Here is a 25027-nt window from a genome sequence, read left to right on the forward strand (position 1 = left end):
CAGTGAGGACGGCTCCTTACAAAATCAGCTACACAAGGTGACAGACATGCTCAATTTAATAAGGAGGGTAGGATTTGTTAGATTTTAAATACACTTGAGAGTTATTATAAGTGTGTGCTTTTTTGTGTAGCCTTTTACATGTAGTGTGGTTACTAAACCTGTCATTGGTCTGGCCTGAGGACTCCAGGGCTGTGTATGTCCCCAGGATAAATTACTTTTCACATTTATGTTGTTCCTTTAGTCATTTGTAGAAATTCAAAGGCTAAGTATCCAGTGCATTTGTACATCTGCAATGGATTGTCTTGAGTCTTTCATCCACCATAGGATTTGTGGCCCATGGTTCCCTGATCCCCTGACAGCTAAAGACACCTGGGCACTGGCCTGTGCTGTAAATCATCCATTTGGTTACTTTCACATAACAGGGGAAGTGCATGCTAGCCTTCAACCTCCCTGATTAGTAGCTGTGTGTAATAGAGAAGATTTTCTGAACAAGTGGTGAAATTGAACAGTAATAATACTGCCCATAAAACTCCCCACCATGCTTGTGTTTGGAAAAACCTGGTTTCTCGGATTTCACTTGGATATGTATGTATAGGACAGGGTACATTTATGAACAGTGTCCGTTTTACTTGGATTTCATACTGATGTCTCTTAAGCATTAATTAACCTGTAACGCACGCTCAGACTTGAGTGTGTATATTCCAAACTTGTCTCAGTGCAACCTGAGCCACTTGGACTTATCTACAGAGTAGCTCAGTGCTGTTAGCAGCAGCCTCTCTCTTTCTCTCTCTCTCTCTCTCTCATTTTCTCTCACCTCATCGAGTACAAATCATATCATTAGTCGCTATTAATGTCAAATCTCTATTTATGCTTTCATTCGGTGCAATTAACAATAGCCAAGACCTTTTTTAACTGTGGAAATGTCACAAATGAAAAAGAAAGACCATTTAGCCCTCATATGAATTAGCAGGAGCCTTGAGGAGTGCCTTTTAGATTTCCAGTGTTTTGAGGTAGCATTTAAAGAAATAACAGAATGGTAAAAATGTTTTAAAAATGTGTTTTTTTTTTTGGTTTTGTGTGTGGTTTATTTATTTATTTATTTATTTTGAAGCGTAAGTGCATAGGAGTAGGCGCTTAGGTAAGAGAAGGAGGCAAATGGAACGTTTGGTTCTTGTGCAGACATCTTAATGTGGTTTGATCACTGGCTAATGGGCTGCGGCTCTTTTCTCTGGGCAGCATTGAGCTTCACGTCCTCCACATAATGCATGTTACATTGGAGAGTAATGACACTAAACAGGCCCCTGAATGGACTGGAGTGGGGAGAGGCAAGAACATTTAGGGTTTAGGTAGTTGCTTTGTTTGTGTGTGTGGGTAAGAAGAACCTTAGGACTGTGATGGCTGGAACATTAACCTGCTGAGGCTTATTTTACAAAGAATTTCTCTGAGAGCACAGTGGGAAAGAAAGAACCCTGTGTCTGAAGCTAATCGTAATAATAGGAGATTGTTCTTTGGAAGACATAAATTGCTGCAGCACTAACACATTATTATAATTTGAGGTCCATGTGAAAATGTGGCCTATTTGGAAACCAATTTACTGCAGTTTAGCAGTATTTGCCTTTTTTGGTTAGCTAGTTAGGGGAAGACACAGAGTTGGAGAGAAATCTAAATAAAAGTGTAAAATACTTGAACTGTCACAGCTCTTTTACACTTTAATTATGTAATGCTTCTATGTTGTTGCTGCTATTATGGGCAGCTCAAAGCCTAGGTTCATGGGCGGAATGTTTTTAGCGCAGGCTGATTCTTTTTCACCAGATGCAGCCGAACAGACTGCTGTTTGTACGACTCGTGAAGTGTTTGCTTCAGTGCATGTACAGTAAATTTGTCTCCTTAGAAAAAGGAGGATTTGATTGCTTTCAGCATCAAGAGCATTTGTGAGGTCAGGATGTTGGATGGTGACCTTATCAACATCTCATCCCAAAAGTATTGAGTGGAGCACCATCATTCCAGAGAGCACAGTTCCACTGCTCAACAACTCAATTCTGGGGGGTTTATACCATGGTGCCAATAGGTTCATGTTTATCTGCTCCAGAGTCCCATTCTATTGGCAATACTTGCTATACATGCTGCAGGGACTAGCCAATCTGTGTCTGTGCATTTGCATATCTGTGTCAGCAACAGGTGTGCTTATAGTAGTGTATGTGTGTACATATAGTGTATGTACGGTGGAGGAAATAATTATTTGATCCCTCACTGATTTTGCAAGTGTTCCCACTGACAAATAAATGTCTATCACTTTAATGATTGGTTTAGTTTAACAGTAAGACATAGAATATTGAAAAGAAAATCTAGAAAATCACATTATATAAAATATATAGAATTAGTACTTGGCAGTAAAACCATTTTTAAAAAAAATGTTCCACTCCTCTTTGCAGATCATATCTAAATCATCAAAGTTTTGAGGGTGTCTCTTGGAAACTTGAAGCTTAAGCTCGCTCCACAAGGTTTTCTATGGGATTATGGTCCGGAGACTGGCTAAGCCAATGCATGACCTCAAAGTGCTTCTTCTTGAGACACTCCTTTGTTACCTTGGCTGTATGTCTTGGGTCATTATTGTGCTGGAAGACCCATCCACGACCCATTTTCTATCCTCCTGTCAATGCAGTAAAGCCCTTAGCAGAGAAAAAAACCCAAATCATAATGTTTTCACCTCCATGTTTAAAGGTGGGAATGGTGTTCTTGGGGTAATAGTCAGCATTTCTCTTCCTCCAAACAGTGAGTTGATTTGATGCAAAATTAAACTTTGCATCTGACCACAGCACCTTCTCCCAAGCACTCTCTGTATCATTCAGGTGTTCATTGGCAGACTTCAGATGGGCCTGCACATGTGCCTTCTTTAGCAGGGGGACCTTGCGGGCACTGCAGGATTTCAGTCCATTACAGTGTATTGTGTTACCAATGGTTTTCTTGTTAACTGGGATCCCAGTGATGAGTTGACATTATGAGTATCTAACCGGTCTGTGGGAGCCAGAACTCTTAATGGTTGGTAGGGGATCAAATACTTATTTTACTCAATGAAATGCCAATCAGTTTATATATATTTATATAATGTGATTTTTTGCATTTTCTTTTCAATATTCTTAATAAAATTCTCAATTTTAGTAATCTCTCACTGTTAAAATAAACATACCATTAAAATGATAGACTGTTCATTTCTTTGTCAGTGGGCAAACTTACAAAATCAGCAAGGTATCAAATAAATTACCTCCATTGTACACATTATATATATTTGCAGAAATAATTCTCTGAATTATTGAATTAGAATAATTATTGAGAAAGGTGTACTGTTATTATGTTGTTGATACAAAGTATAGAGCTTTGTTTTTAAAGGGAGAGTATCTAGGTAAATTGGGTAAGCTGTGGGCTAAAAGGACTGACTGTCCCTTACTGCTCTTCATTGAGTTTCTCTTCAGTGAACTCACATAATTTCACTTGCATTACACATACCATTACAGTTGTTTGGAATCAATTCCCACTACTTCAAAATCAAAGTTGACGCCATTTTCTGAAATCAAACCTCCTAATTAATGGCTATTGGTGCAGCTGCCATGTATTGTTAGCTAGTTAGCTAATGTGTAAATGAGTATGATATACTGTCTTTGTTTATACAAAGTTTATTTATTCTGGACGAGCAAAATATGGGTGAACTCAAACATAATACTTATCTGTTTTGCAACTGTTTTGCAAATCTCTCAAATATTTTAGGAAATTGCAAAGGAAAGGCTGGGTACAAGCTTTGTACGATGGGGATTAATGTGTGCAGAGATATTTGCTTTGCCGTATTGACATTTTTTCACTGCAGCTTTCTAAGTACACCTATGTTATCTTTCTGTGTGGCACCTCACATCTGCTTTTACTGAACTGCCTGCAAGTGCTTTGGAAACCTTGTCAACCTTATAGTACTGTCTGAAGTTTTAAAACAAAATCAAATCCTAATTTTTCCCCTCAGTTAGTACAAGGCCATCTCTTCTCTCTGTTCCTATTGAGCTGTCACACATGCTCTCACTTTTATGTTTTTCTACCTCCTCAGGAATGGAACGCAGTTTTCTGTCAGCTTCTGCAGCCACGGCTACAGAATTACCCTTTCTCCACTTTGGAAAGAATTGGCCTTTTCAGCACGTGCTCTTTGGTCTTTTTGGTTTGCGTAGGGAGCAAAAGGAGCTGGAGGTTGAATGAAATGAATGTTAATGAAATGCTTTTTTCTGCTGTTAACGAGTGAGAGCGGCAAAAAAAAAAAACATGCCTGGAATTGGTCGGGTTGCATCTGTAAAAGCTTTGATCTGTTTGAGGCTTACTGTCAGGGTTAGCAGATGGAAATACACAGAGAGTCTTGATCAAAAGTCTTCTATTTCCCTCTCTTTATTATAGTGTTCACTCTGTTATATTTTCTTTATCTACTTATCTACTCTATTTATATATCTTTCATTTTCCCTCCCTTCCCACCTTTGTGTTCCTTTGTTTCTACCTTTATTTATTTATGTATGTATTTTTTTTTTATCTGTCGCCTACCTTCGTACCTACCATTCACAGACCATTCACTTTTTCAGTGATTCTGCAGAAGACTTACTCTTTGATTCTCGTTTTCGCACAATGTAAATCTTCTATGTTGATTAGTTTTCCAGGTATTCCTAGAACTAAATCCATATCAAAACACCATTATGAAGTGTTTAATCGTACTAGTTATTCTTCCTGTCTCTTTTTCTGTCCTCACTGTCCCCTTGTGTCTCACACATTCACCTGTTGTTTCATCCTTATTTCCCATTTTGCTCTGTACCCTGTAGGGAAAAGAGCTTTTATCTGTTTATTTTCTGTGATATGTATGTATGTGCACAGCACCCGTTTATAGACCTACTTGTATGGAGTTTTTTCTATTATTTCCCAACAATTTAAGACAACGGGGAATGCATCAAAAACTATACAATATACCAAATTGTGCAGTGATCGAAGCAGTGTTCATCCTTTGATGCAGTTTTGCACTCTCGTGCAGCCTTATGAGGAGCCCACTGTAATGCTTTTCCTTTTGTTGCAATCTTTCAGGAACACTTCTTGGCTGCTCATACCCATCTAGCAATCTATTATTTTGTTTTGTGGATTTTCTTTGTTTTGTGGATTTCAGATAAAATATCTGCAGAAAGGAAACTTTTCCTATCCAGTGTTCTGTTATTATCCCTCCCTGCAATGTTTTGTTATAGGCGATATTTATAGGGATGTGGTGAAGAGATGATTGCCAGCTGTGGACAAGTTGATAGATAGATAGTGACAATCTGACATTATCAACTTGCAGGTATTTCAAGACAAACAATGGCATATTGATGTGCTCACAAATGTGGTGTGCATTTTCCTCTACTGCGCAAACGCAAACAAGATGGAAGCTTCCATTTCAGGCTTTCCTTTCGGCTTCAAAGTGGCACAATAGGAGTGAATAGTCAAGTCAAGTCAAGTCAAATTTTTATATCGCTTTTTACAACTGTTGTCGTCACAAAGCAGCTTTAGTGAAGTTAAGTCAAGCTTTACATAATTAGTAATTAGTAAAAGACAGAGACATAAAAAAGTGAGGTAAGAAGAAACCTTGGGAGGAACAAAGACTCACAAGGGGGACCCATCCATTTAGGTTTTAACATGGTCATTAAACAGGTAGCAGCGGTAGGAGGGTGTGCCGCTGGTCTGGTAGGGTGGTGGTGGGTGGGGGGCCTGATGGTCGAACTGGTAGGTGGCACCTGGTCTGACGCAGGTAGAGGGGACCTCAGCGGGCAATCTTCCAGCAAGTCGGGCTTGGTGGCCATTTACTCTGAGTAGGTAAAAAGAGAGAGTTAGTTCTGGGGGATGGGGATGTATTGTCCACACTTATATGCGGTCTATGATAAAAAAAAAATGGAAATAGCAAATGTTGACCAGTAGTGTACTATAATCCATAATAATCCATATTAAACACCCAGTAAACAAATACTAATATTAATTAATCACCTGGGGAGAGGCTCTAAAGTGTAATGTTGTCTTCTGTATTCTAGAATCATCCCTGGTGATTCCAGCTTTCTGTGAAGAGAGTGTAAAAATCTGTGAGATTTATGTTTACAGCTAAAGGCCACAGTAAAGGGACAAGGTGGCATTCTCACAAACACAAACCATAGTCATGTTTAAACATGTTTCCTTCACATCATGAGATAATCCTTCTCTCCAGTCTCTTTCTCTCTCCTTTTTCTTTTCAGCATTAAGCATACTATGAGTTGCCAGTGCCCAAAACATTGTCCTTTAACATTGCATGTGCATGTAGCGTGCGTGCATGCGTTCATGTGTGTGGTCATGCTCCTCTGCTCTCAGAACTGCTAAGCGCTCTGGCTTTACTGCAATAGAAGAGACACAAGGAGTTGTAATGGAGGTTAAGTGAGCTCCAGGCTCTCCCATGCGTCCTTCCGTTTCTGTCATTCTCCCTCACGTTCTCTCCCTCCCTCTTCAGCCTCTTTTGTGTAATGAGAGCAGAAAGAGAGAGGCTAAAAGGACTGTAGTGACCTACCGAGCTGATCGAGGGAGCAGAACATGTGCATGAGCTGTGTGTGTGTGTAGAGGAATGCAGGCTAGAATGGCTTTGTGAGGGTCAGTGCTACTGTATGGAGTGTATATACTGTATGCTGGATCTGCACTCAGTATTTCATTCTGATAAACAAACTGTCTCTTGGGGAGACAGAGAGAGCAGGAAAGATTGACAAATAAATGCTTAATTGAGCAAGTGTGGGAGAGAGGAAAACAGAAAGGTGGAGATGGTATGTGCATAGAAACAGTGAGATTGAATCTCCTTTTTGTTTTCATTCTCTTTTAGCACAGTGATTGCACGACTCTGTCCCTGTTATAGGTATTGCAAAGTGCAGACAAGATGGAAAAAGAGACACACAGATAGAAAGAGAAAAGATTGCTTAACATGGCATGGTTGGCGGTGCGGGGGTTTAAGTACATTAAGTCGATTTTCCTGTAGCATATGTTTAGTGCATTACAGAGCCGGGGCATGTTCTGAGCTGGCTTTCACTACGGTAGCTGGTGATTGGCAGGGATAAAGTAGAATTAGAAAAGATGGTGGAAGAGAAGAAAAATAAGAAGGCGCCTTTGGGGGGTGGGGGTTGCAGAACGGGGAGAGGAGAGAGAAGAGTGTGTGGAGAGGTCAGGGTGAAGGACAGAGAGAGAGTGATGGTGGAAAAACGGTGAGGGAGAGAATGAGATGATGGGATGGAGTGATTGAAAGATGACGAAGTGAGAATTGTGTGAGAGTGCACACCTGTGTAAGACAGTGATGGAAACCCTACTGTGTATAATCAATGCACTGAAAGTTCCTGTGGCGAGGCACCCTAACACATACACATACAGAGGACAAAACCCAAACAGGCAGTGAGCAGACTGTTCCTCTGCAGATAGAGGGGAAAGAAGAGAGATGCTAGTGGCAACACATGTCATTGCATGGAGGGTGGGAACATGCATTGAGACTTGCTGCCTAGACAAAGACACACACACACACACACACACACACACACAACACTACACATGCACAGTGTCACTGTCATCTCACTTAATCCCCAGACAGTTCAAATGCACTAGGCCAACTGAAGGCTCAGAGGAGATTAGCCTAGACTCTCAATGATGCAAGGCTAGAGACACTCTCTCACACAAGCTGCACTAGTGTCTCACTGCTATCATAAATCAAGATTTTTCTTTTTAGTGCTATGGTATTTCTCAGAGCTGCCCCTGTCTAAATGAATTGGATAATTTATTGGTAATACTTCCAAAATGATTTTCATTAAACATTTTTTTGTCAAAAATAAAATGTTATAACATGTCTACTGTCTTTAGTGTGTTGATACAGATATGCAAGTATATAACGCATACCAACCTATAAGTAGAACATCTAAAGACCTACAGTCCTCTCTTGCACTGAGTAATGTCAATGTTCATGATGTTCCACCATCAGACAAACACTGATGTGCATGGCAGAGAAGCAGGGTGGAAGCCACTGCTCATCTAATGCTCGCTAAAGACCACACAGATAAACCAGATCCGTACTGGAAAAATGTTTGGGGACAGATAAATCTAAAATAGAACTTTTTGGTTTAAATGACAAATGTTTTATTTGGCAAAAACCAAAAACTGCATTATCTACAACATATCTGTTGTAACTATAACTGACACAAAACAGACCATGCAAGACATGTATATTCATAGCTCTGCTATCTAAAAAAAATGCATTTATTAAAAAAAATGCTTTTATTATGGAAGAATCTGAGCATGCTCAACACAAGACACATTTTATTGGAGGGGAACATCAATCTGCAGTATTGTCTTGCAACAGCCTCCAGGGTTATTATGGGTCATTATGTCTTCAGTCATGTTTTTCCTCTACACTGCAGAAGAAAATGAAGGATGGTTTACATAGCTTTTCTGGTGTTTATGCCATGCATTGAAATTTAGTTTCAATGGGACATGGAATTGAGTAGCAGTTTTGTAAATTGAATCAGCAAATGCTCTAAATAACTATAGTGTTGTTGCTTTACCTTTTTTCCATATAATTTTAAGCCATATAATTTCTCACATATTACTTGCTCATTTCAATATAGCACAGTCTGCTGCAATGGGAATTTTCACTTTATTGCACATCTTGTGTTTTTTCATAAGAACTGACCTCATGTTCACAGTCTGTGTCATCAGATAAACAGTTATTTATTAAAACACAATTGTTCAGTACAATATGTGTCTGCACCATCTGCTTTCAGTCAACTGTGCATTACATTGCAGCAAATAGAGATTAGATTTTTGGGGGAAAAATGCTTTGGGTTTGGGTGTTGACCGGCTTCACTGCTAAAACAGAAGACGACTTGGCCTTGATGCTGATGTTAGATGCAAGTCGTGGAAGCTCATTACAAATCTGAATGTGATGTGCCACTACAAAAGCTGTACTCATAATGCGCAATTTTTGTTTTTTTTAGAGATCATAACTGAAAAAAAGATGAAGAAAAACCTTTGCCTAGGGCCGCCCAGGTGTGCTGCCGCTCCAAATGAGCCTGTGAGCCACAGACAGACACACACTTGTCTGAGGTGCATCATTGATCTATGCTGTTTCTAGGTAACCTGCTCTATCTAGGAAGTGGAGACTCTATCCACCAACTCCCACAGCTGAGAATGACCTTGTAACACACAGGAGTTCTCACAGACACACACACATCAAACGCATCCTCCAAACCAGCTGAGTACAAAGGTGTTATATACACAAAGACAACCAATTATAAACCCCTTTGGGAGGGGGGGATTGGCACCAGTGTGCAGAAGCACTTAAAATCCGTTAAGTAGAGTGGCAGATGGATCAAATTTGAAGCCGCTCAGTGGCCTGGCGAGCTGGAATCGTCCTATCTCTGAAGCTGAGAGGGAAAATCTCATTCATTATTCTTGTACGCTTTATCCCTACAGACCTGCTCAGACAAAGAATGAAGGCACTTTTCTCGTTAGGCATTGTAGTGTGGAATTTGTTACATGGATCGGGGTGCATGCTCTGTTCATTGCTTCCTCTTTCTTACAAGATCCTCTCTGTTGTTTGGGTTGCTGGTGGTTGTTGCATCCAAAGGTTGTTGTGATGAAGCAACAAAACGCTCCATGTTGGTACTTTTATCTTTCACCGGTGGTGTGCAAAATACACAAGTCCTGTACTTCAGTAAAGCGTTTTGGTTACCTTTAGTACCCAAAATTCTATATAAGAGAATACAAGAGGTATTATATTCTATTCCTAATGTAATACCATATTCTTCTTTTTGTGTTTAAATTGGTCTTTGAACTTAGATTTGTGTTCAAATTGCAGAATTGCATATGATTCACCATTTTATATGATAATTTTCTTTTCTGTTTAATCCCTTTTTTGTCTTCTTAGAAGTGTGTATGTATAATTGTTCGGGATGAGTAAAAAATGAAGGAAATGGAGGAGTAAATGAGATTACTAAGTTGCAAGTCTCGTTTAAGTGGCTATGATTGTAAATAAATGCACGTGTAAAAAAAAAACTACTTTTTTCAAAACTTAAAGTTTTATTTTTATAGTATTATTTTCATTAATATAGTACAGAGTTTTAAATATTAACACATGCTGCCACTTGTGTAATATGTAGCAGGCTAATTTACTTTGAAATGGAGTGTGGTGAAAGCAAAATGTCTTTTAAAAGTAAAAATGCTTTTATAATCACAGAAGTGTGCAAGAATGTGATATTACTTAATGTCATACATTACTTAATGTACATTTCAGACCTGTGTGTTTGTCTATACTAACTTTACTATGGTGTGTTTCAAGGTCATCCTTTATGATCATTCCATAACAATGCAACAAAGTCTCCACATGTAACTTATCTGTGGCAGTGAGCACATACACCCAGAGCTGTGGAGAGCTGCCTCAGTGCTCAGGGATTGGTGCCTTGCTCCTCAGGCACTTCAGCCATGTCGGTCCAGAGGATTGAACCCTTGTTCTAGGTGAGCGAGAAAGAGAGAGGGTGAGAGTGAAACGGGGCCAGTTGCAGACCACTAAGCCAAACAAATACCAACACCACCAATGACCAATCAGGAATGAGTATACGAATTGGATTTGGGTAAAGGGGTCAGGTGAGGTGCTGGCAGGAACTTATTGAGTCATCCCAAGAGCAGTGGTTTAGCAAAAAGCTGTTGAGTGTGTATGTGTGTGTGTAGTTGTAATCCTCTTTTATATGTTAAGAAGAGACAGCAGAGCCAGGGTGAGGCTTTTTTTGTGTGCGGACAGATTTCAGATTGCACTTCTCAATAATCATGATCTTTCTAAAGCTTTCAAAGTCAGCTCAGTAAAGTAAAAAGTAAGCTGTTCCCTTCTGTGTCAACCCCCCCATCTCTTTCTTCCTCTTTCTGTCGCCCCCTATTCCTTCATTACTCTCCCCCTCTTTTTCATTGGCCGCTCTGCCTCTTAAAGTGAGGTGGCTAAGTATAGTGGTGAAGGGTGAAAGAATAAGTACGATAATCTGATGATTCAGAAGTCAAGCTACTGATGATGATTATTATTATTTCAACAAAGACTTTTTGTCACTCTCCACAGTGCCCACCCGTTTCTTGTGTGTGTATATGTGCGGGTGTGTTGCTGTGCATGGGAGTGAATTTTCGCCTACTCAAGAAGGTTTTGCTGCCTTTTATTGACAAGAACAGCCATATATGTGAGAAAAATAGCCAAAACAAGAATAAAGGCTTGATGTGTGCCTGAATTACTGAGAGAAACAAATTTGAAGATGAAGATAGATAGTGCATGCTCTTAAGTAAAAACACTTAAACATGCTCATATACGCAGAGATAGATTACAGTATAGTTACACTTTTAATTTAGAGAGCACATAGTTTGAGTGTGTTGAGTAAAATAAGCTAAGAGCACTTTAGAGCCATGCATAATTGGTGCAGGCATCTTGGAAAAACCACACACACACAATTCTCTTCTGACCGGTCCCTTTAACACTTTTTTTTTTAACGGTGTTAGTTTGATCAATAAGGCATGTAAAAAGACTTGATAGGAGTTAAATGATGACATGTGGTTGCTTGTATCCAACATATTGGGTATCTTAGTTGAAAAAATTGACGGTTAAGTTACAATTATGGATAATTTTTCAGCTACCCAGTAAACTTATTTTTACACTCCCCAAAAGGAAAGGGGGAAATGTTTGCTTAAGAGGAAAAGTTTTTAAGATGTTCTACGTGATCTAAGTGATCATGAACTTGAAACTCAGTCACTCACTTTTTAAGACTGGTGTAATGCATCAACAGCATTTTGTGTGGTTGTTAAACATAAAAGGGTATAAGAGTAGAAACCACAGTTAAACTTATATGATAAATTATGACTCATGTAAAACACAGACTATTACCTATTTTTAATTCTCACACATTTTTATTTACCAAATTTCAGTTCCAAAGCACAAAAGCAGTTTTTCATTAAAAGGAATGAAAAATTACCATTGTTATTATCAGTGGCATACACTCTTAAAAGCCTGTCGCTAATAGTTAATGATGTTAATGATGTATAATGATTGTTAATGATGTATTGCGCCTAACAGAGTCTTATGGACAAAGAATCCTTCAACTGTGGTAAAAAAGAGAGATAGAGGTTAGACCTAGAGTAAATTTCTGCTTCCTCAAGTCATCTCTTCACCAGTGGCACATTTCTTTAAATACTCTTTTCTCTCTTTTCTCCCTTTCCCCTTGTTCTTCTCTTTCTGTCCTCTCTGCCACTCATCTTTTCCTCTGGGAGACAGGAGACCTTTAAAAAAAAAAACTCTTTCTCTCCTCTCATCTCCTGTTGTCTCTCTCTTACTACCCCAGCTGGCTCTTTTTATCCTCTTCTCCTTCTTTCTTTATGCTTGCCTCCCTTCCTTCCCTCCTCCTCTCCCATTAAGAATATTGGACTTAGCCTAGCAGTGCGTGTCCTGCAGGTTTTTAATACAGACGCCTAAAAGAATGGCAGTGGCCTGTTAAAATGTTTATGATGACTTATTTTTTCATGCTTGGTTTTTCTCACCAATTAATTGCAATTTCCTGTCTTGAGAGCCTCAAATTTATACACAAACAGCAACAGCAGCAGCAGCAGTGCTGGAATGGTAAAGCAGAGTAATGAATGATTACAACAGAGAGGATTAATTGCCAAATGGTTCTTGGCTTGCATGGACTGCTGGCAAACTAATATTGTTATTTTTAAGAGTATGGAGTAAACTGTAAGATTGGTAGATGGTAGGGTTGTGAGGACCAGCATAGAATTTTCACCATAGAGAATTGTCACCTATAAGAGTGTAAAGCTTTCCAGGATTGTAATATAAGTAACATTGGAGTAAAAACAAATAAAAAACACAGTGTGTGTGTGTGTGTGTTTGCCTATGTCCAAGCCTCTGATCCTATCAATCTTTCATTCAGTGAAACTAGGTCAGAACAGTACAGTACTGGAGTGTGCAGAGGAACCACTGTATTGTAACTTACTATATTATCGAACATATCAATCAGCAGCTTTACCGACAAAGAACACATTCCTAGAACCAGACGTATTGCTGAGATGTATTGTTCTAAACCATTTGTGAGACTTTTGCACAGTGATGTGTTTTCTTAATGTACAAAACCTCTTTGTCTAGAATGTAGCAGCAGTCTGATTGCTGCTGGAGTTGGCAATTCTAGACGGTGAAGATGGAACCACTTTCCCCAATTTCTCCAAAGCTTCTCTTGCTCTGTATAGTTTTGTGATTTCCACGCTCCAACACATATGAACAGAAGAGTCTCTAAAATTAGGCTTGGGAAACACTGTTGCAGAAGAGTAAAGCTGGAGTGTGATTGTGTGATGGTGGGTTACAGCCGGGACCAGGGGCAAAAAATAGATTATTCCAAACTGTGGAGAGCCATGTAGAGTCATGTAAAAAAAACAAAAAACATTAAAACCCTGAAAATGCTATTTTAACATATTTTAACAATTTAACAGTATTCTGTATGAGGTAATAGAACTAAACAAATAAAACTGAATACATTTGTAAAATGTCAAAAAAAAGTCATTTGTAAAACTGAATCATTTAAGAATAGGACCATCCCAACATTTATTAGTACTTAAAATACCTAAAACTAGAATCAGTTGCATCATATTAGCTATAGATTAAAGGGGATTCTGGATAAGTCTTATTTAATAAAGTCTTAATAAATAAAGTCTTATTTAATAATGAGACATTTAGTTTGATTCAAATCTCTTCCCAGTCTCATATACATGCACAACCTTCTTTCTTAAGGCCTCAGAGAGCTCCTTGGATCTCGCCATGATGATACTACTCACCACAACAATCAAGAGTAATCTTGATTGTTGTGGTGAGTAGTATCATCATGGCGAGATCCAAGGAGAGACTATTAGAGCATAGGGTGCATATTCATATGTCCATAGTTCTTAAAGAACTAAATATTTAATGGGATGTCCTAATTTGGGTCTGTGATTTCCTGCTCAAGCTCTCTTAACAATGAATCTCTCTCTCTCTCTTTCTCTCCCTCACCCTACCCTCTCCCTCTAAATATCTATCTATCTTGTTTGCGCCATCTGTTTTTATCTAGTTGAAGTTCTCATCATTTATTTATTTGGACAAGTTTACTATCGTCGGCAACATCAATAGCAAATGCGTTCATTTAAACTCTCATATCCGTAAATGTCATGGGGAAAATGTGTGTAAAATGTGTGTTTTTGTTTTGTATTATTGTTTGTTCTGTTTCAGTTTTTTTTTTGGGGGGGGGTGTTGAGTTCATCTACCAGATAAAACCAGACTAACATCTAAACAGGCATAATAAAAATGACTTGGCTGCAATCCAGCCATGAATTCCTCTGCTCATTCTTCTTTCCCTCAGTCTCTCCTCCACAACAGAAATGAATAATTGACAGCTACCAGCTTGTGATTTGGTTGAAAGGGTGTGACTGCAGACAAGTATTTTCTAGGCTGTGCTAGACACTGCCTGCAGGTACAGAGTGTATTTGTGTGTGTATGTATGACAAGCAGGGTGTCGTTTAAGCATTCTGGACATCCACTACCAGTTGTTGTTTTGGACCCCAGCCAAATCTTGTGTTTGTGTGTGTGCACCCAGCCCTGAGGTGTTTTACAACCAGTATACAATGAAATTGATTTAAAAAAAGTGTCGCCTTAAGCTGATAAATGATTGCTGAGACATAGAATAGTAATACTTTCAGTAGCGACAGCGCCACCTGTGGTGAACGGTAATATTACAATACATTTCTTGCTTTGAACTAATATAGAATCCTCCTCTGATGCTCTGTTACTCCTTTCACTTCATCACCATCTCCCACTTTCTCCCTCAATCATTTGCTTTTGCTGTCAAGTTGTTGTGTTTTTTTTATTTTTTTTATCTCTTTTCCCCTTGCATTTTATGGGGGCTTTATTAGCGTGACAATGTATCAGCACTGCCAAAACATTCAAAGGTCTCTCTCTCTCTCTCTCTCTTTCTCTCTAATCAGTATCTGTGAATGCAGCAAGGAGGATAATTTTAGCTTACCACGCCAACAACAAGTCTGAGCACACTATGACTGTGAATCCCGTTTCTCACAAACAGCAAAATAAATATAAAGTAAAAACAAAACTGCTCTCAACATGCTTAAAATGTCTTGCTGTCTTAGCTCAGATAGGGTAGATGATAGACCCCCTATTTAGCTAGATTAATGACCAAGGGTAACTAAACCACGCTCTGATTTTTAAAATTGGAACTGAAATGTAAGAGTTATATAACACACACATATCCTTAAAGTTTAATATATTTCAGAATTGCCACATTTCTATTCTGGTGCGGCCTGTTATTCTCCTCTCCCTCTGCTCTCTCATTAATTCTGCACAGAACCAAAATGCATAAACAGAAGACATAAACATGTGCACATATATTTCTGCAAAAATAATATTGCAGCTTCAACACTGGGTTAATGAAATTCTTCTGTGTGTTCCTTTATCTTCGTAGCAAAGGGTAAGCAAGCCCAGAAAGCATCAGTGACTGGGGGCATCATTGGTGGCATCATTGGTGCTGTGGTCATTCTGTGTCTGATTGGAGCTGGGGTGGCCATGTACCGCAAGCGCCTCCAAAGTACTGAAAACGGAGAGTGAGTATAAATAGACACACACACACACACACGCCTTACACCTTCTAAACCTTTATTTTCTCACTTCTTCTATGAAGCATTTTCTCTCCCCCTCTCATCTAGAACCTCCAATTTATTTTTGTTCCATCTCTTTTCCATGCATTCTAATTTACACCTACGCAGTATGACAGTGAAGCATAATTACAACTAACCCGACCCCTTGTATTTCTTGCGCAATCAGTGGGCCACCCAAGCACAAGCCGCCTCCCCCTATGAAGACTGGCGGCTCAACTGAGATGGTGAGCTGAGACGACTTCTGTCTGTAATGTTTGAAGTGTTTGTCATTTTTATGTCATGTTCTTAACCGTATGACCTATAAAACAGACAGACGTTTTGTGGGGGTCCATTGTTAGAGAAAAACACTAGCTGTACTCACTTAATATTTGATATACAATGGCTAGAAACATTATGTGAACCCTTTGGAATTGTATGTTTTTCTGCATTCTTTTGTCATAAAATCCAAGTCAATAATATGACAAATATTATGTGCCTAATAATAACACACAAAAATATGATCTTACAGGTCTTTATTGAACACACTCATTTAACATTCAAAAGTAGTGGAAAAAGTGAACCCTTGGAATTAATAGCTGGTTCACTGCCCACCCCCCGGTAGCAATAACCCCAACAAGACTCATGAACACAAATTAGCCAATTAGCTTTTTTTCTCCAATTAGCTTTTTTGGGATCATTAACTCACTTACTTTTTTACTACCACTTTGAATGTTGAATAAGTGTGTTCAATTTCTTTTTCTTTGTTTTAATGTTTTATTATTTTAGGCACATTATATTTGTCAATACACTTGACTTGGATCAAGTATCAGACCATATTTTATGACAAATTAATGCACATAGCCATAACATTCCAAAGGGTTGACATACTTTTCTTGCCTCTGTATGTATGTATATCACTTCATTTTTAAGACCTTTTTAAAAAAAAATTAGAAACCATAAAACCACTTCCTAATCTACTGACTCTAGTATTACATAAGTCATATGCAGTACTTTTTGTTTTTAAACATACATGACTCTCATGCCATTTAAACATACATTGCAACAAACAGACTCTCATTGTTGTAATGAAATCCTCTGTCTAAGCACATTAGAGATACATAAATTGGCTAAACATTAGTAGACTATTGGGAAGCGTGTTAAATTATGGTAAGAAAAGTTTTAAAGCATTGAGAACGATGTCTGGATTCACCCCAGGAGCAGATATGATTGGTTACATGCATCACATATACTGTTGTGTGATTATTTGCCATGTATTTCTCTGGAAGTTGAGAGGGAAGAGTAGCATGTGTACTGCTAACCAGTGAAATGGCTTAAACCTAGAGTAATGGGTATTGATTGCAGTGATTTGGGACAAGAGTGACCTCATTGCATATTTTGTGTGTTCATCTTTTAGTGTACATGTGCTCAAGAGGAAGAGTGATAATACAAATAATATTAGCCATTGCAGCTGTGATGTTTTGTATAATAATAACACAAGTGTTTTATGCATTTTTAAACAGTTTTACAAAGTGAAAGAAAAAGTAAACCATACAAAGCCCTAAAAACGATTTCAAATATTAAAATTAAATTAAATGTTTTTAAGGTTCCCTCCACCAAAGACAGTATTTCCACCTTAAGCTTAGACTGAACCATATTTTGTTGTTACTTTCCAACCAGTGCTCAGTGAAATTCTTAGTAGTGTAGCAAACAAATATTGTTTTCTGACATAACAACACAAAATGCAATCAATTAGATTGTGTGATAGACCAATTTGTTCTATAAGGTAGGACTGTGTTTGGCTATTTGTTGTGTATTTGTGATCTTTCTATGTCTGTGTGTGTGCAGCTTCAAAAACCAAAGGACCAGACGGTGACCATCACAGAAAGTCAGCCTCTCAGCAACTATGAAACAAACTACTATGAGACCACTGCTGCTGAACCAGTTACAGTAAGAACATGATTTAATTCCTCATAGGTTCTCATTGTGAGCATGTAGTGCATGAAGTGATGTACTGTATATTACAGAGCAGATTTCTCAAGCAACTATTATTGCTTGAATGTCATTGGTTATTTGCTAGTGTGAACGGGGGTAAAAGCATCCACAGGAAATGAGGCAAAGCCTTTGTCTGCCACAGTTCTGTAGTAGAGGGCTTGGAATTACGATGTTATATCCAACTGGCTTCCAACCCCCGCTTGGACTTGGATGCCACCATTTGCGGCTTGTTTGGCTGCAAACATTTTCTAACTAGCAATTACCACAACTGTGCGATAACAGACAAAATACCACCAACATCAACAGATGGTTTAATATATAGTTTTAATATAGTTTATATATAGTTTATATATAGTTTTAATATATAGTTTATAGTTTTTTTGCTATTGTTGTTCTTAATATTAGACAGCAAAATAAAAAGATGTTTAGACATCTGATTAATTCCTCATTGCTGCTCTCTGGGCTGCTTTGCACAGGCCATAGTTATGCATGTCCCATGTGTGTATATAAATACATCATATTTCTTTTAAAAGCATATGCTCTTCAAAGCAGCACCATATGCAGACCATATGACTAAAACTGTTACATGATTGTAAATTGCAAATCTGAGATAAAGAACAAATGAACACATATAACACTTATAATAGAACATTTTCCTCCATAAATTGGATGAGAATGTTTTCTATAACTGTCAGATAAAAAAAAAAGAAAAGAACTAGAGGAGATAAGAACATGATGATCTGAGTTTGTTAGAAACCAGTAGTTTGTCCTACTTGAGCAAGCTTAAAAAAATGGTTAACATGTCTAATGATGTATATTTTTATTAAACATGCCACAGGAAAAAAACATATATCACTATTAACCATTTTACCTACTTCACAAAAGACTCTAAATGGTCCATGTCGTGGTGAGCAGCTTACATGCTCGCACTAAAAGTAAAAGCCTAGTGACTCAGAGAAATCTGTGATGAGCTGCACTAACACTGCCAAAGGCCCTTTATGAGGATTAATATGATGAGCTGGTTATTTCATCTCCCATGATAACCGTAAAGCCAATTACTACTACAATGAGTGTGTGTACAGCCACACACACCCACACCTCCACAGAGGCTGAATGTGCTGCAAAGACTGAGGGGTTCCTATTCTGTCTACTTTCCCATACAGTATTCTTTATATATTGTCACTGTCACACAGACACCTTCTCCACACTGACAAATTTACAGAAGAACAAGGGACCTTCTTAATTTCCAATGGAAGTAGTTCATTCCAATGTAAAAAGAGTTTGTCCTTTTGGAGCATTTCTTTTGGTCCATGCATTGTTTTTAAAGAACAGTGACAATATGTTGCCTTGAGGCACAGTGTTCAAAAATGAACAGATTTCTTTTCTTACAAAGATCAGAGATCACAAGCTGAGGAGCTGATTGCAGGTATTTATGACCTTTCAATAACCATCCTGTTGGCACCAGGCTCATGGTCCTCAGCTCAGTCCTGAGTCACTACTAGATGTGAATGAATATCTACGGTAGAAAACTTGAGACTTCTGCGGATTTAGGAAAAAATGTCACAGCTGCTGGACCCATGCAAGCTCATTCGCACACAGCCAGATTTTAAATAATGTTATTATCCAAGAATTTCCTGCTAGTGCAGCAAGATTGCACCTTTACAAATATCAGTATAAATATAAATATAAGTCACACGTTTTCCTCAGACTTTTTTTCCCCGAGACTCTGGCTCGAGTTCTCTTAATCGGTTTGAAATAGGTGAGAAAAGAAAGCAATCATCACTTACTCATGCTTGTCACGCCATGCATTCAAGCACACACTGGTTTGGCAGTAAGTTGGGTACATCTGTCTAGTCTTATTTTGCCTTCTTTGGCTATTAGGACCACATAAAATTATCCATGTGTTCTGGAATAATGTGCTCCACAGTAACTGCAAATTAGATGCCTGCACAGTGTTCCTCTGAATGATCCTCGCCACCTCATCCCAAAAAACGTCAATATGGTTAAATCTTGGGACTGTACAGGGCACAAAAGCAATGATGCCCTGAAATTCATGGAACAATTCAGTGATGATACATGTCTTGTGACACCGTGCTATATCAAGTTGGACATGTCCAACCGAGTGTGGATAAACTGCAGCCATGAAGGGAACTTGCACTGGACCAGCATAGACGTTCTAGCACAGTTTTTCATTAAGAATTAAGGTAATTGATGTTTGCCAGGAAAACATTCCTTTTACTTATTGCCCGCCTTATCCTGCAGTACTGACAACACACAGGGTGGCTGTATAGACCCATGTTGCATACACAAATTTTAACCCTTCCACCAAGATGATGCCAATAGCAGGCTGCTGGCTGATAATGCTTTATGGGCATCAGTAATAAAAGAACTTTTAATTTTTTTTATGTTAGGCTATGGGAATATTGCAAATCTTCAGGTAGGTGCTTCAGGTAGGTGTTTTATAGGTATCCTCAGTTTGGAATGTTATTAAGCAATGGCAGTAAACAAGAATGGTGGAGCTCAAGTTGAGATCTGGAAAACCAATAAACCGTGCCAAAAAAGTGATTGTATAATTGCTAGAAAGCCAAATCAAAACCCCTGTTTGACTCCAAAATACCTTCAGGGCAATTAAGAAGGCTTTGAAGGTGGTGGTGCACTGTTCTGCTGTAATTGTACAAATATGACTTTCATGAAAGAGTCATCAAAAGAAAACCTTTTCTGCTTCCTCACCACAAATTTCAGCACCAGGAATTTTCAGATGGACAATTTGCAATTGCCATAAAATAATTGTGATTAACATTTCAGAGGTCTTTTATATACCGTCATAAATTATGGTAATAGTATCTTGTTTCCGTGTTGTTCGTTCTAGTAGCTTCCAACTAATGACAGACATAGTTTAGCTCAAATTAACAAATGTTCCTCATCACTGCTATAGACATGTTAAAGCAACCTTCAGAAGTTTTGTAAGATCCATGACCAAGAATAAGAAAGCTTAATTCAATTTTTTTATTCACATTTGTCTCACATCAAGTGGTGAAAGCTCACCTTGTTAATATTGTTTTTTTGTGATGTAATCATGATTGTGAAAGCTAACAGCTGGTGAAAATATTTTACAATCGGCTTCAACAATTGTGCTCAGCGTTTGTGTAATAATTTTGTATATATTTAAACACTGTAAGCTTTACTTAGCAGTTGCTTAAAAGTCTGTGTAGAGAACATTTATCCACTAATAACTTGTTGCTTTTTCAGGATCTTGATGATGAGAACCCCAGCCCTGCGAATGGTGGTGCCCCCTCTGCTTGGGAGGGTTCAGGGCACCCTCCTGGGATGGATGAAACTGCCAGTGATTCACTTCCTCCATATGAGACCGCAAACCATGACATTATGGAAGCCAACCACGAACCCCCAGCTGCTAATGTAGCCCGTGGGGAGAGTTTTGTGTCTGCGCCTATGTTGGTTTAGAAATTAAGGCTGCCAGCTAACCGCACTGCCACCCTCCTGTCCAACCTCAGCTGGAGTTAAGCAAGATTGACTACCATGGCTCGGGCGCCTACAGAAACCACCCCAGCCTAAATACGGGGTGAGGATGTCATATAGCCAATTTTCATGCTGTCTGGAGTGTTATAACTGCAGCCGTACCATACCGCTCTGATTGAGAGGTTGACATTGTTTCATAGTGCAAAACCTAATGCAGTGTGTGGGGGAAAATGATGAAAATTAGTAATACTTTCCTTTTAAGGAAATTTCCTTTATCAATGAATTCCAATTTTAGCTGAAGAAAAAAAAAACTTTCAGTATGTCAAAATTTACTGTATTTACTTTTAATTTTACCAGTACTTCAGATTTTATTTTGCAACCATGCAGTGCAATGCACCTATATTTGTTGATATCACTTGCCTTTGCCTGTGTTTTCAACTTCAGTGATTTTAAATGAACTGTCTTGTATTATATGCAATGTATTTCACATTTGGCAAAAAAAAATATTTTTATATTTTGTATTTAAACTTTTTTTGATTTGCAAGGTGACTAACATTATTTTATCTTTTTCACCTTACGTTCTTAAATTGTCTAAATTTAAATTTGAAGTTACCAAAAGAAAACTGTAAATATTATTATGAAATAATATATATTTGGTCAAATGTGTGCTCAGAAAAAAATGGCATATGAAATGAAATTGTACATTTTTGACAGTTTATTTTAAGTTATTATTAATGTATGCCAATGTTTCAAATATAAACTGTGAAGATCTTCGTGTAATCTGCATGGCATGACTGGTGAATTTTTAAAACACAATGGGCACATGTTTGTTGCTTTTTTTTCTCTCCCCATGCCTCATTCCAACCCCCATCTCTCAGGCCACATAAAGCACAATGTTTTTATACAGAGCAGTGGAGTGGGAGATATATTTACTCACTGTAATAAACTGTGGAGCGTTTTTTAATCCTCTACAACCTAACATAGTTTTTCATAATCAGAAAGCAGTGACAAGTATTATTGGTTTGGTCACATTGTAGGTTAGAGTATACCTGTGTTTTCTGGTGGGTAAATGCTGAAATAACCCCCATATTTATGATCTTTATGATGAGTAATTGTCTGGAATACTCAGAGACCAAAATTATTTCTATTAGCATGTGGGCAGTAATGTGGTACTTTGGATATGTTGCTACTTGACCTCTTGCTTACTTTTTCTGAGAAGCTTGCCTTTGAGGATGTACCAAACATGGAAAATTCCAGATAGTTATTGAAGTGTTTGAAAGAATCAAATCGTACTTGTGCCAAAGAGCCAACAGCCTGCTTTCGTACTTTGCTTACCCACATCTTCAAGATGCAGACTGGACATGCTTTTCTTTGTGTCTTGCAAACCCAGCACACATGTGGGGCATTCAAATAGATCCTTAAAACAAGTTGGCTGGACCAAAGCCAAAGTAAAAGTGTGCTTTAAGTTGTTACAGATGCTCTGGCTAATTATCATTATTTTGTAGCTACATTGCTCCGTAATTGTGATGTCAGCGGTTTCTAAGAGAATCTTTAGAATGAACCTAGGAACCAATCATCACAGCGCATAACTCTGGCAATTAGTTTTCGGGCAATTAAGTGACATGGCCTGTATTAAAACAATGGCGATCTAGAAGTAAGTTACAATAAGCCAAACCGGTTTTAAGTGTAGAGTTTAAGTAAGGACTGAGAATTAACCCTGCACAATATACAGTTTCATATTTTGCTACAGATAGGTAGTACATCTTGCTAATATTGAAGGCAATCATTCCAAAATAGGTTAAATACATTTACTGGCTGATCCTCTGCTTTTGGATGTGGAAGGAAATGGAGAGTTACATGCAACCACCGCAATACTTCATTCGAAATGACAATCGAAACATTTCCTTTTTTCTACTTGTTGAGTGCTGTTTTTGTCTTTGTTCCTTGAAGAAAAAAAGGACTTAATATTTGCATGCTGCATGAAATTCTGGGTAGCTAGCATTATTCCCATGTGCAAGATGGCTCTGACTTTACAATTCCACTAAAAACAGTGCCGTATGGGTCGTTACCGTTTTGCCATGCTTTTCTCAGAAACATCATATGGGTCGGTGATAACCCTTTGACGCATACAGCTCATCCATGAATATTGCACATATTAAATGAGTTTGGTGCTGAACATTCTGCAGATGACGATGACTTTCAGATAACCCTGTAACAGAGCAGCAGTCACTGGCCAACTCTGTCACTGAACTATGAAAAAGTGTTACGCATTTATTATTCTCACCATTCATCAGTTTCCCGTTTTAGGTTAAAAGAAGATTTAGCAAAGCACACACTTGCAGGTTAATGCATTCCTGAATAGATCATAATACTTTTAGTACTATACAGTGCAGCACATAAGTACAATCTAATTCCTCAACAGTTTCAATGTATTAGAAACCAGGCCTGGAAAATGCTTGAGTAATGGTACTGCTACTTAAGAATCTTTGTAGATTATTATTTTACTCAAGTGGAAGTATTAGTAACTCTTTAAATTATTATGTTGACCTTCAAAGTGCTCATTGTAAATGTCAAAGACCATCTTTTTGTTTCCTCTACACAATTATTTAAGGTCGTCTACATCTGAATTTTTCACTAAAACATCCAACCGTGTTCATATCATTCTAAAACAGTACTGACCAAAATTTTGCTTATTAGTTTATGTTTGAGGACCAGTACCACCGATTACTTCCTGCACCACACACCACCAAGAATAGAAAATTACTTTCACTACAGTTTATGTTTGGCTCCATACTTACACTTTCAGTTGAGCAATTTTTAACATAATACTTTTACTGAAATACAGTTTCTTTGTATTTTCAATCACTGTTGAAACATACTGCTATGATCATTATTAATGTTTATGATGTGTGTTAAGGGGTTAAAGTTAAATTTTCTTTTCTTGTTTTGAAATGGATCAGTATTATGTATCTTCTGAGTAACATCATGCATTATGTTGTGCTCATGTTGTGCTCATGAGCTCATGATCATTTGAGGAAAAAAAGACAATCACTGCCATTTAAAAAGAGATTTTGGGGTGTTGCCCCTTTTACTGCAAAAGGTGCACAGCTACTGTATTTCTTGTAAGTGTGGGCTTTGTCAGACATTACCATGTCAAAGCTCCACTTGTCTGCCACTCTTTAGTTTGTTAATCATCATCATTGCTGAGCCAAATGTGCCTTTGTTACTTGTTTTATTGATGCTTATGTTCTGCCACTTTACAATTATAACCACAAAAATACAGTTGATTGTACAAACCACCACACACTAGCCCTCTAGATGTATTTGTGTGTGTGTGTGTGTGTGGGGGGGGGGGTCTGTTTGTTTTGTTTTGTTTTGTTTTTTGCGTGGGTGATCTGTAGGGGACACTTGTTCTATGTTTATGGATCATTGTGATGTCAAATAAAAAAATGAGGCATATATTCTCTCTCTTGTTTCTTTAGGTAATGTATTAAGTGAAACTGGAGCGATATAAAAGTCATAGTAGTAATGCAATTTGTTCAATGGTAAATCTGATTGTTTCCTCCTATGCTCTTTTTTCCTGGATGAGTAAAATATACTGTGTTGTTTATTATCTTTACTGTAGAAAAGAATAAACCATGCAGGCTCACACATTTTGCCATGTCCTGAGACCAAATGTTCTGCTTTTTAATTACACTTGTTCACATGGCTTCTAGAGTGTGTTATGTAGTGTCAATAAATGTTCTTGGTCTCCAATTGCTTTTCAAGAACACACACTTCATAATTAATGCCCCTGTTATAAAGACCCTATGCTATACTTATCTTTCCCAGATATTATCAGAAA

At 38.1% G+C, this 25027-nt stretch overlaps 1 protein-coding gene across 1 annotated transcript in view; it reads left to right on the plus strand.

The window, feature by feature from the left end:
• The window catches only part of pvrl2l (PVR cell adhesion molecule related 2 like), a 114865-nt gene extending 90223 nt beyond the window's left edge, over positions 1-24642 (plus strand). Inside the window, exons 7-10 of the mRNA XM_072675519.1 lie at positions 15543-15681; positions 15902-15959; positions 17560-17661; positions 20956-24642. Of these exons, the coding sequence (XP_072531620.1) occupies positions 15543-15681; positions 15902-15959; positions 17560-17661; positions 20956-21168 (512 nt within the window). The 3' untranslated portion in view covers positions 21169-24642. The remainder of the gene's footprint in view (positions 1-15542; positions 15682-15901; positions 15960-17559; positions 17662-20955) is intronic.
• The last annotated feature ends 385 nt before the right edge of the window (positions 24643-25027 follow it).

Source organism: Salminus brasiliensis, chromosome 3, assembly GCF_030463535.1.
Source record: "Salminus brasiliensis chromosome 3, fSalBra1.hap2, whole genome shotgun sequence".
NCBI lineage: Eukaryota > Metazoa > Chordata > Actinopteri > Characiformes > Bryconidae > Salminus > Salminus brasiliensis.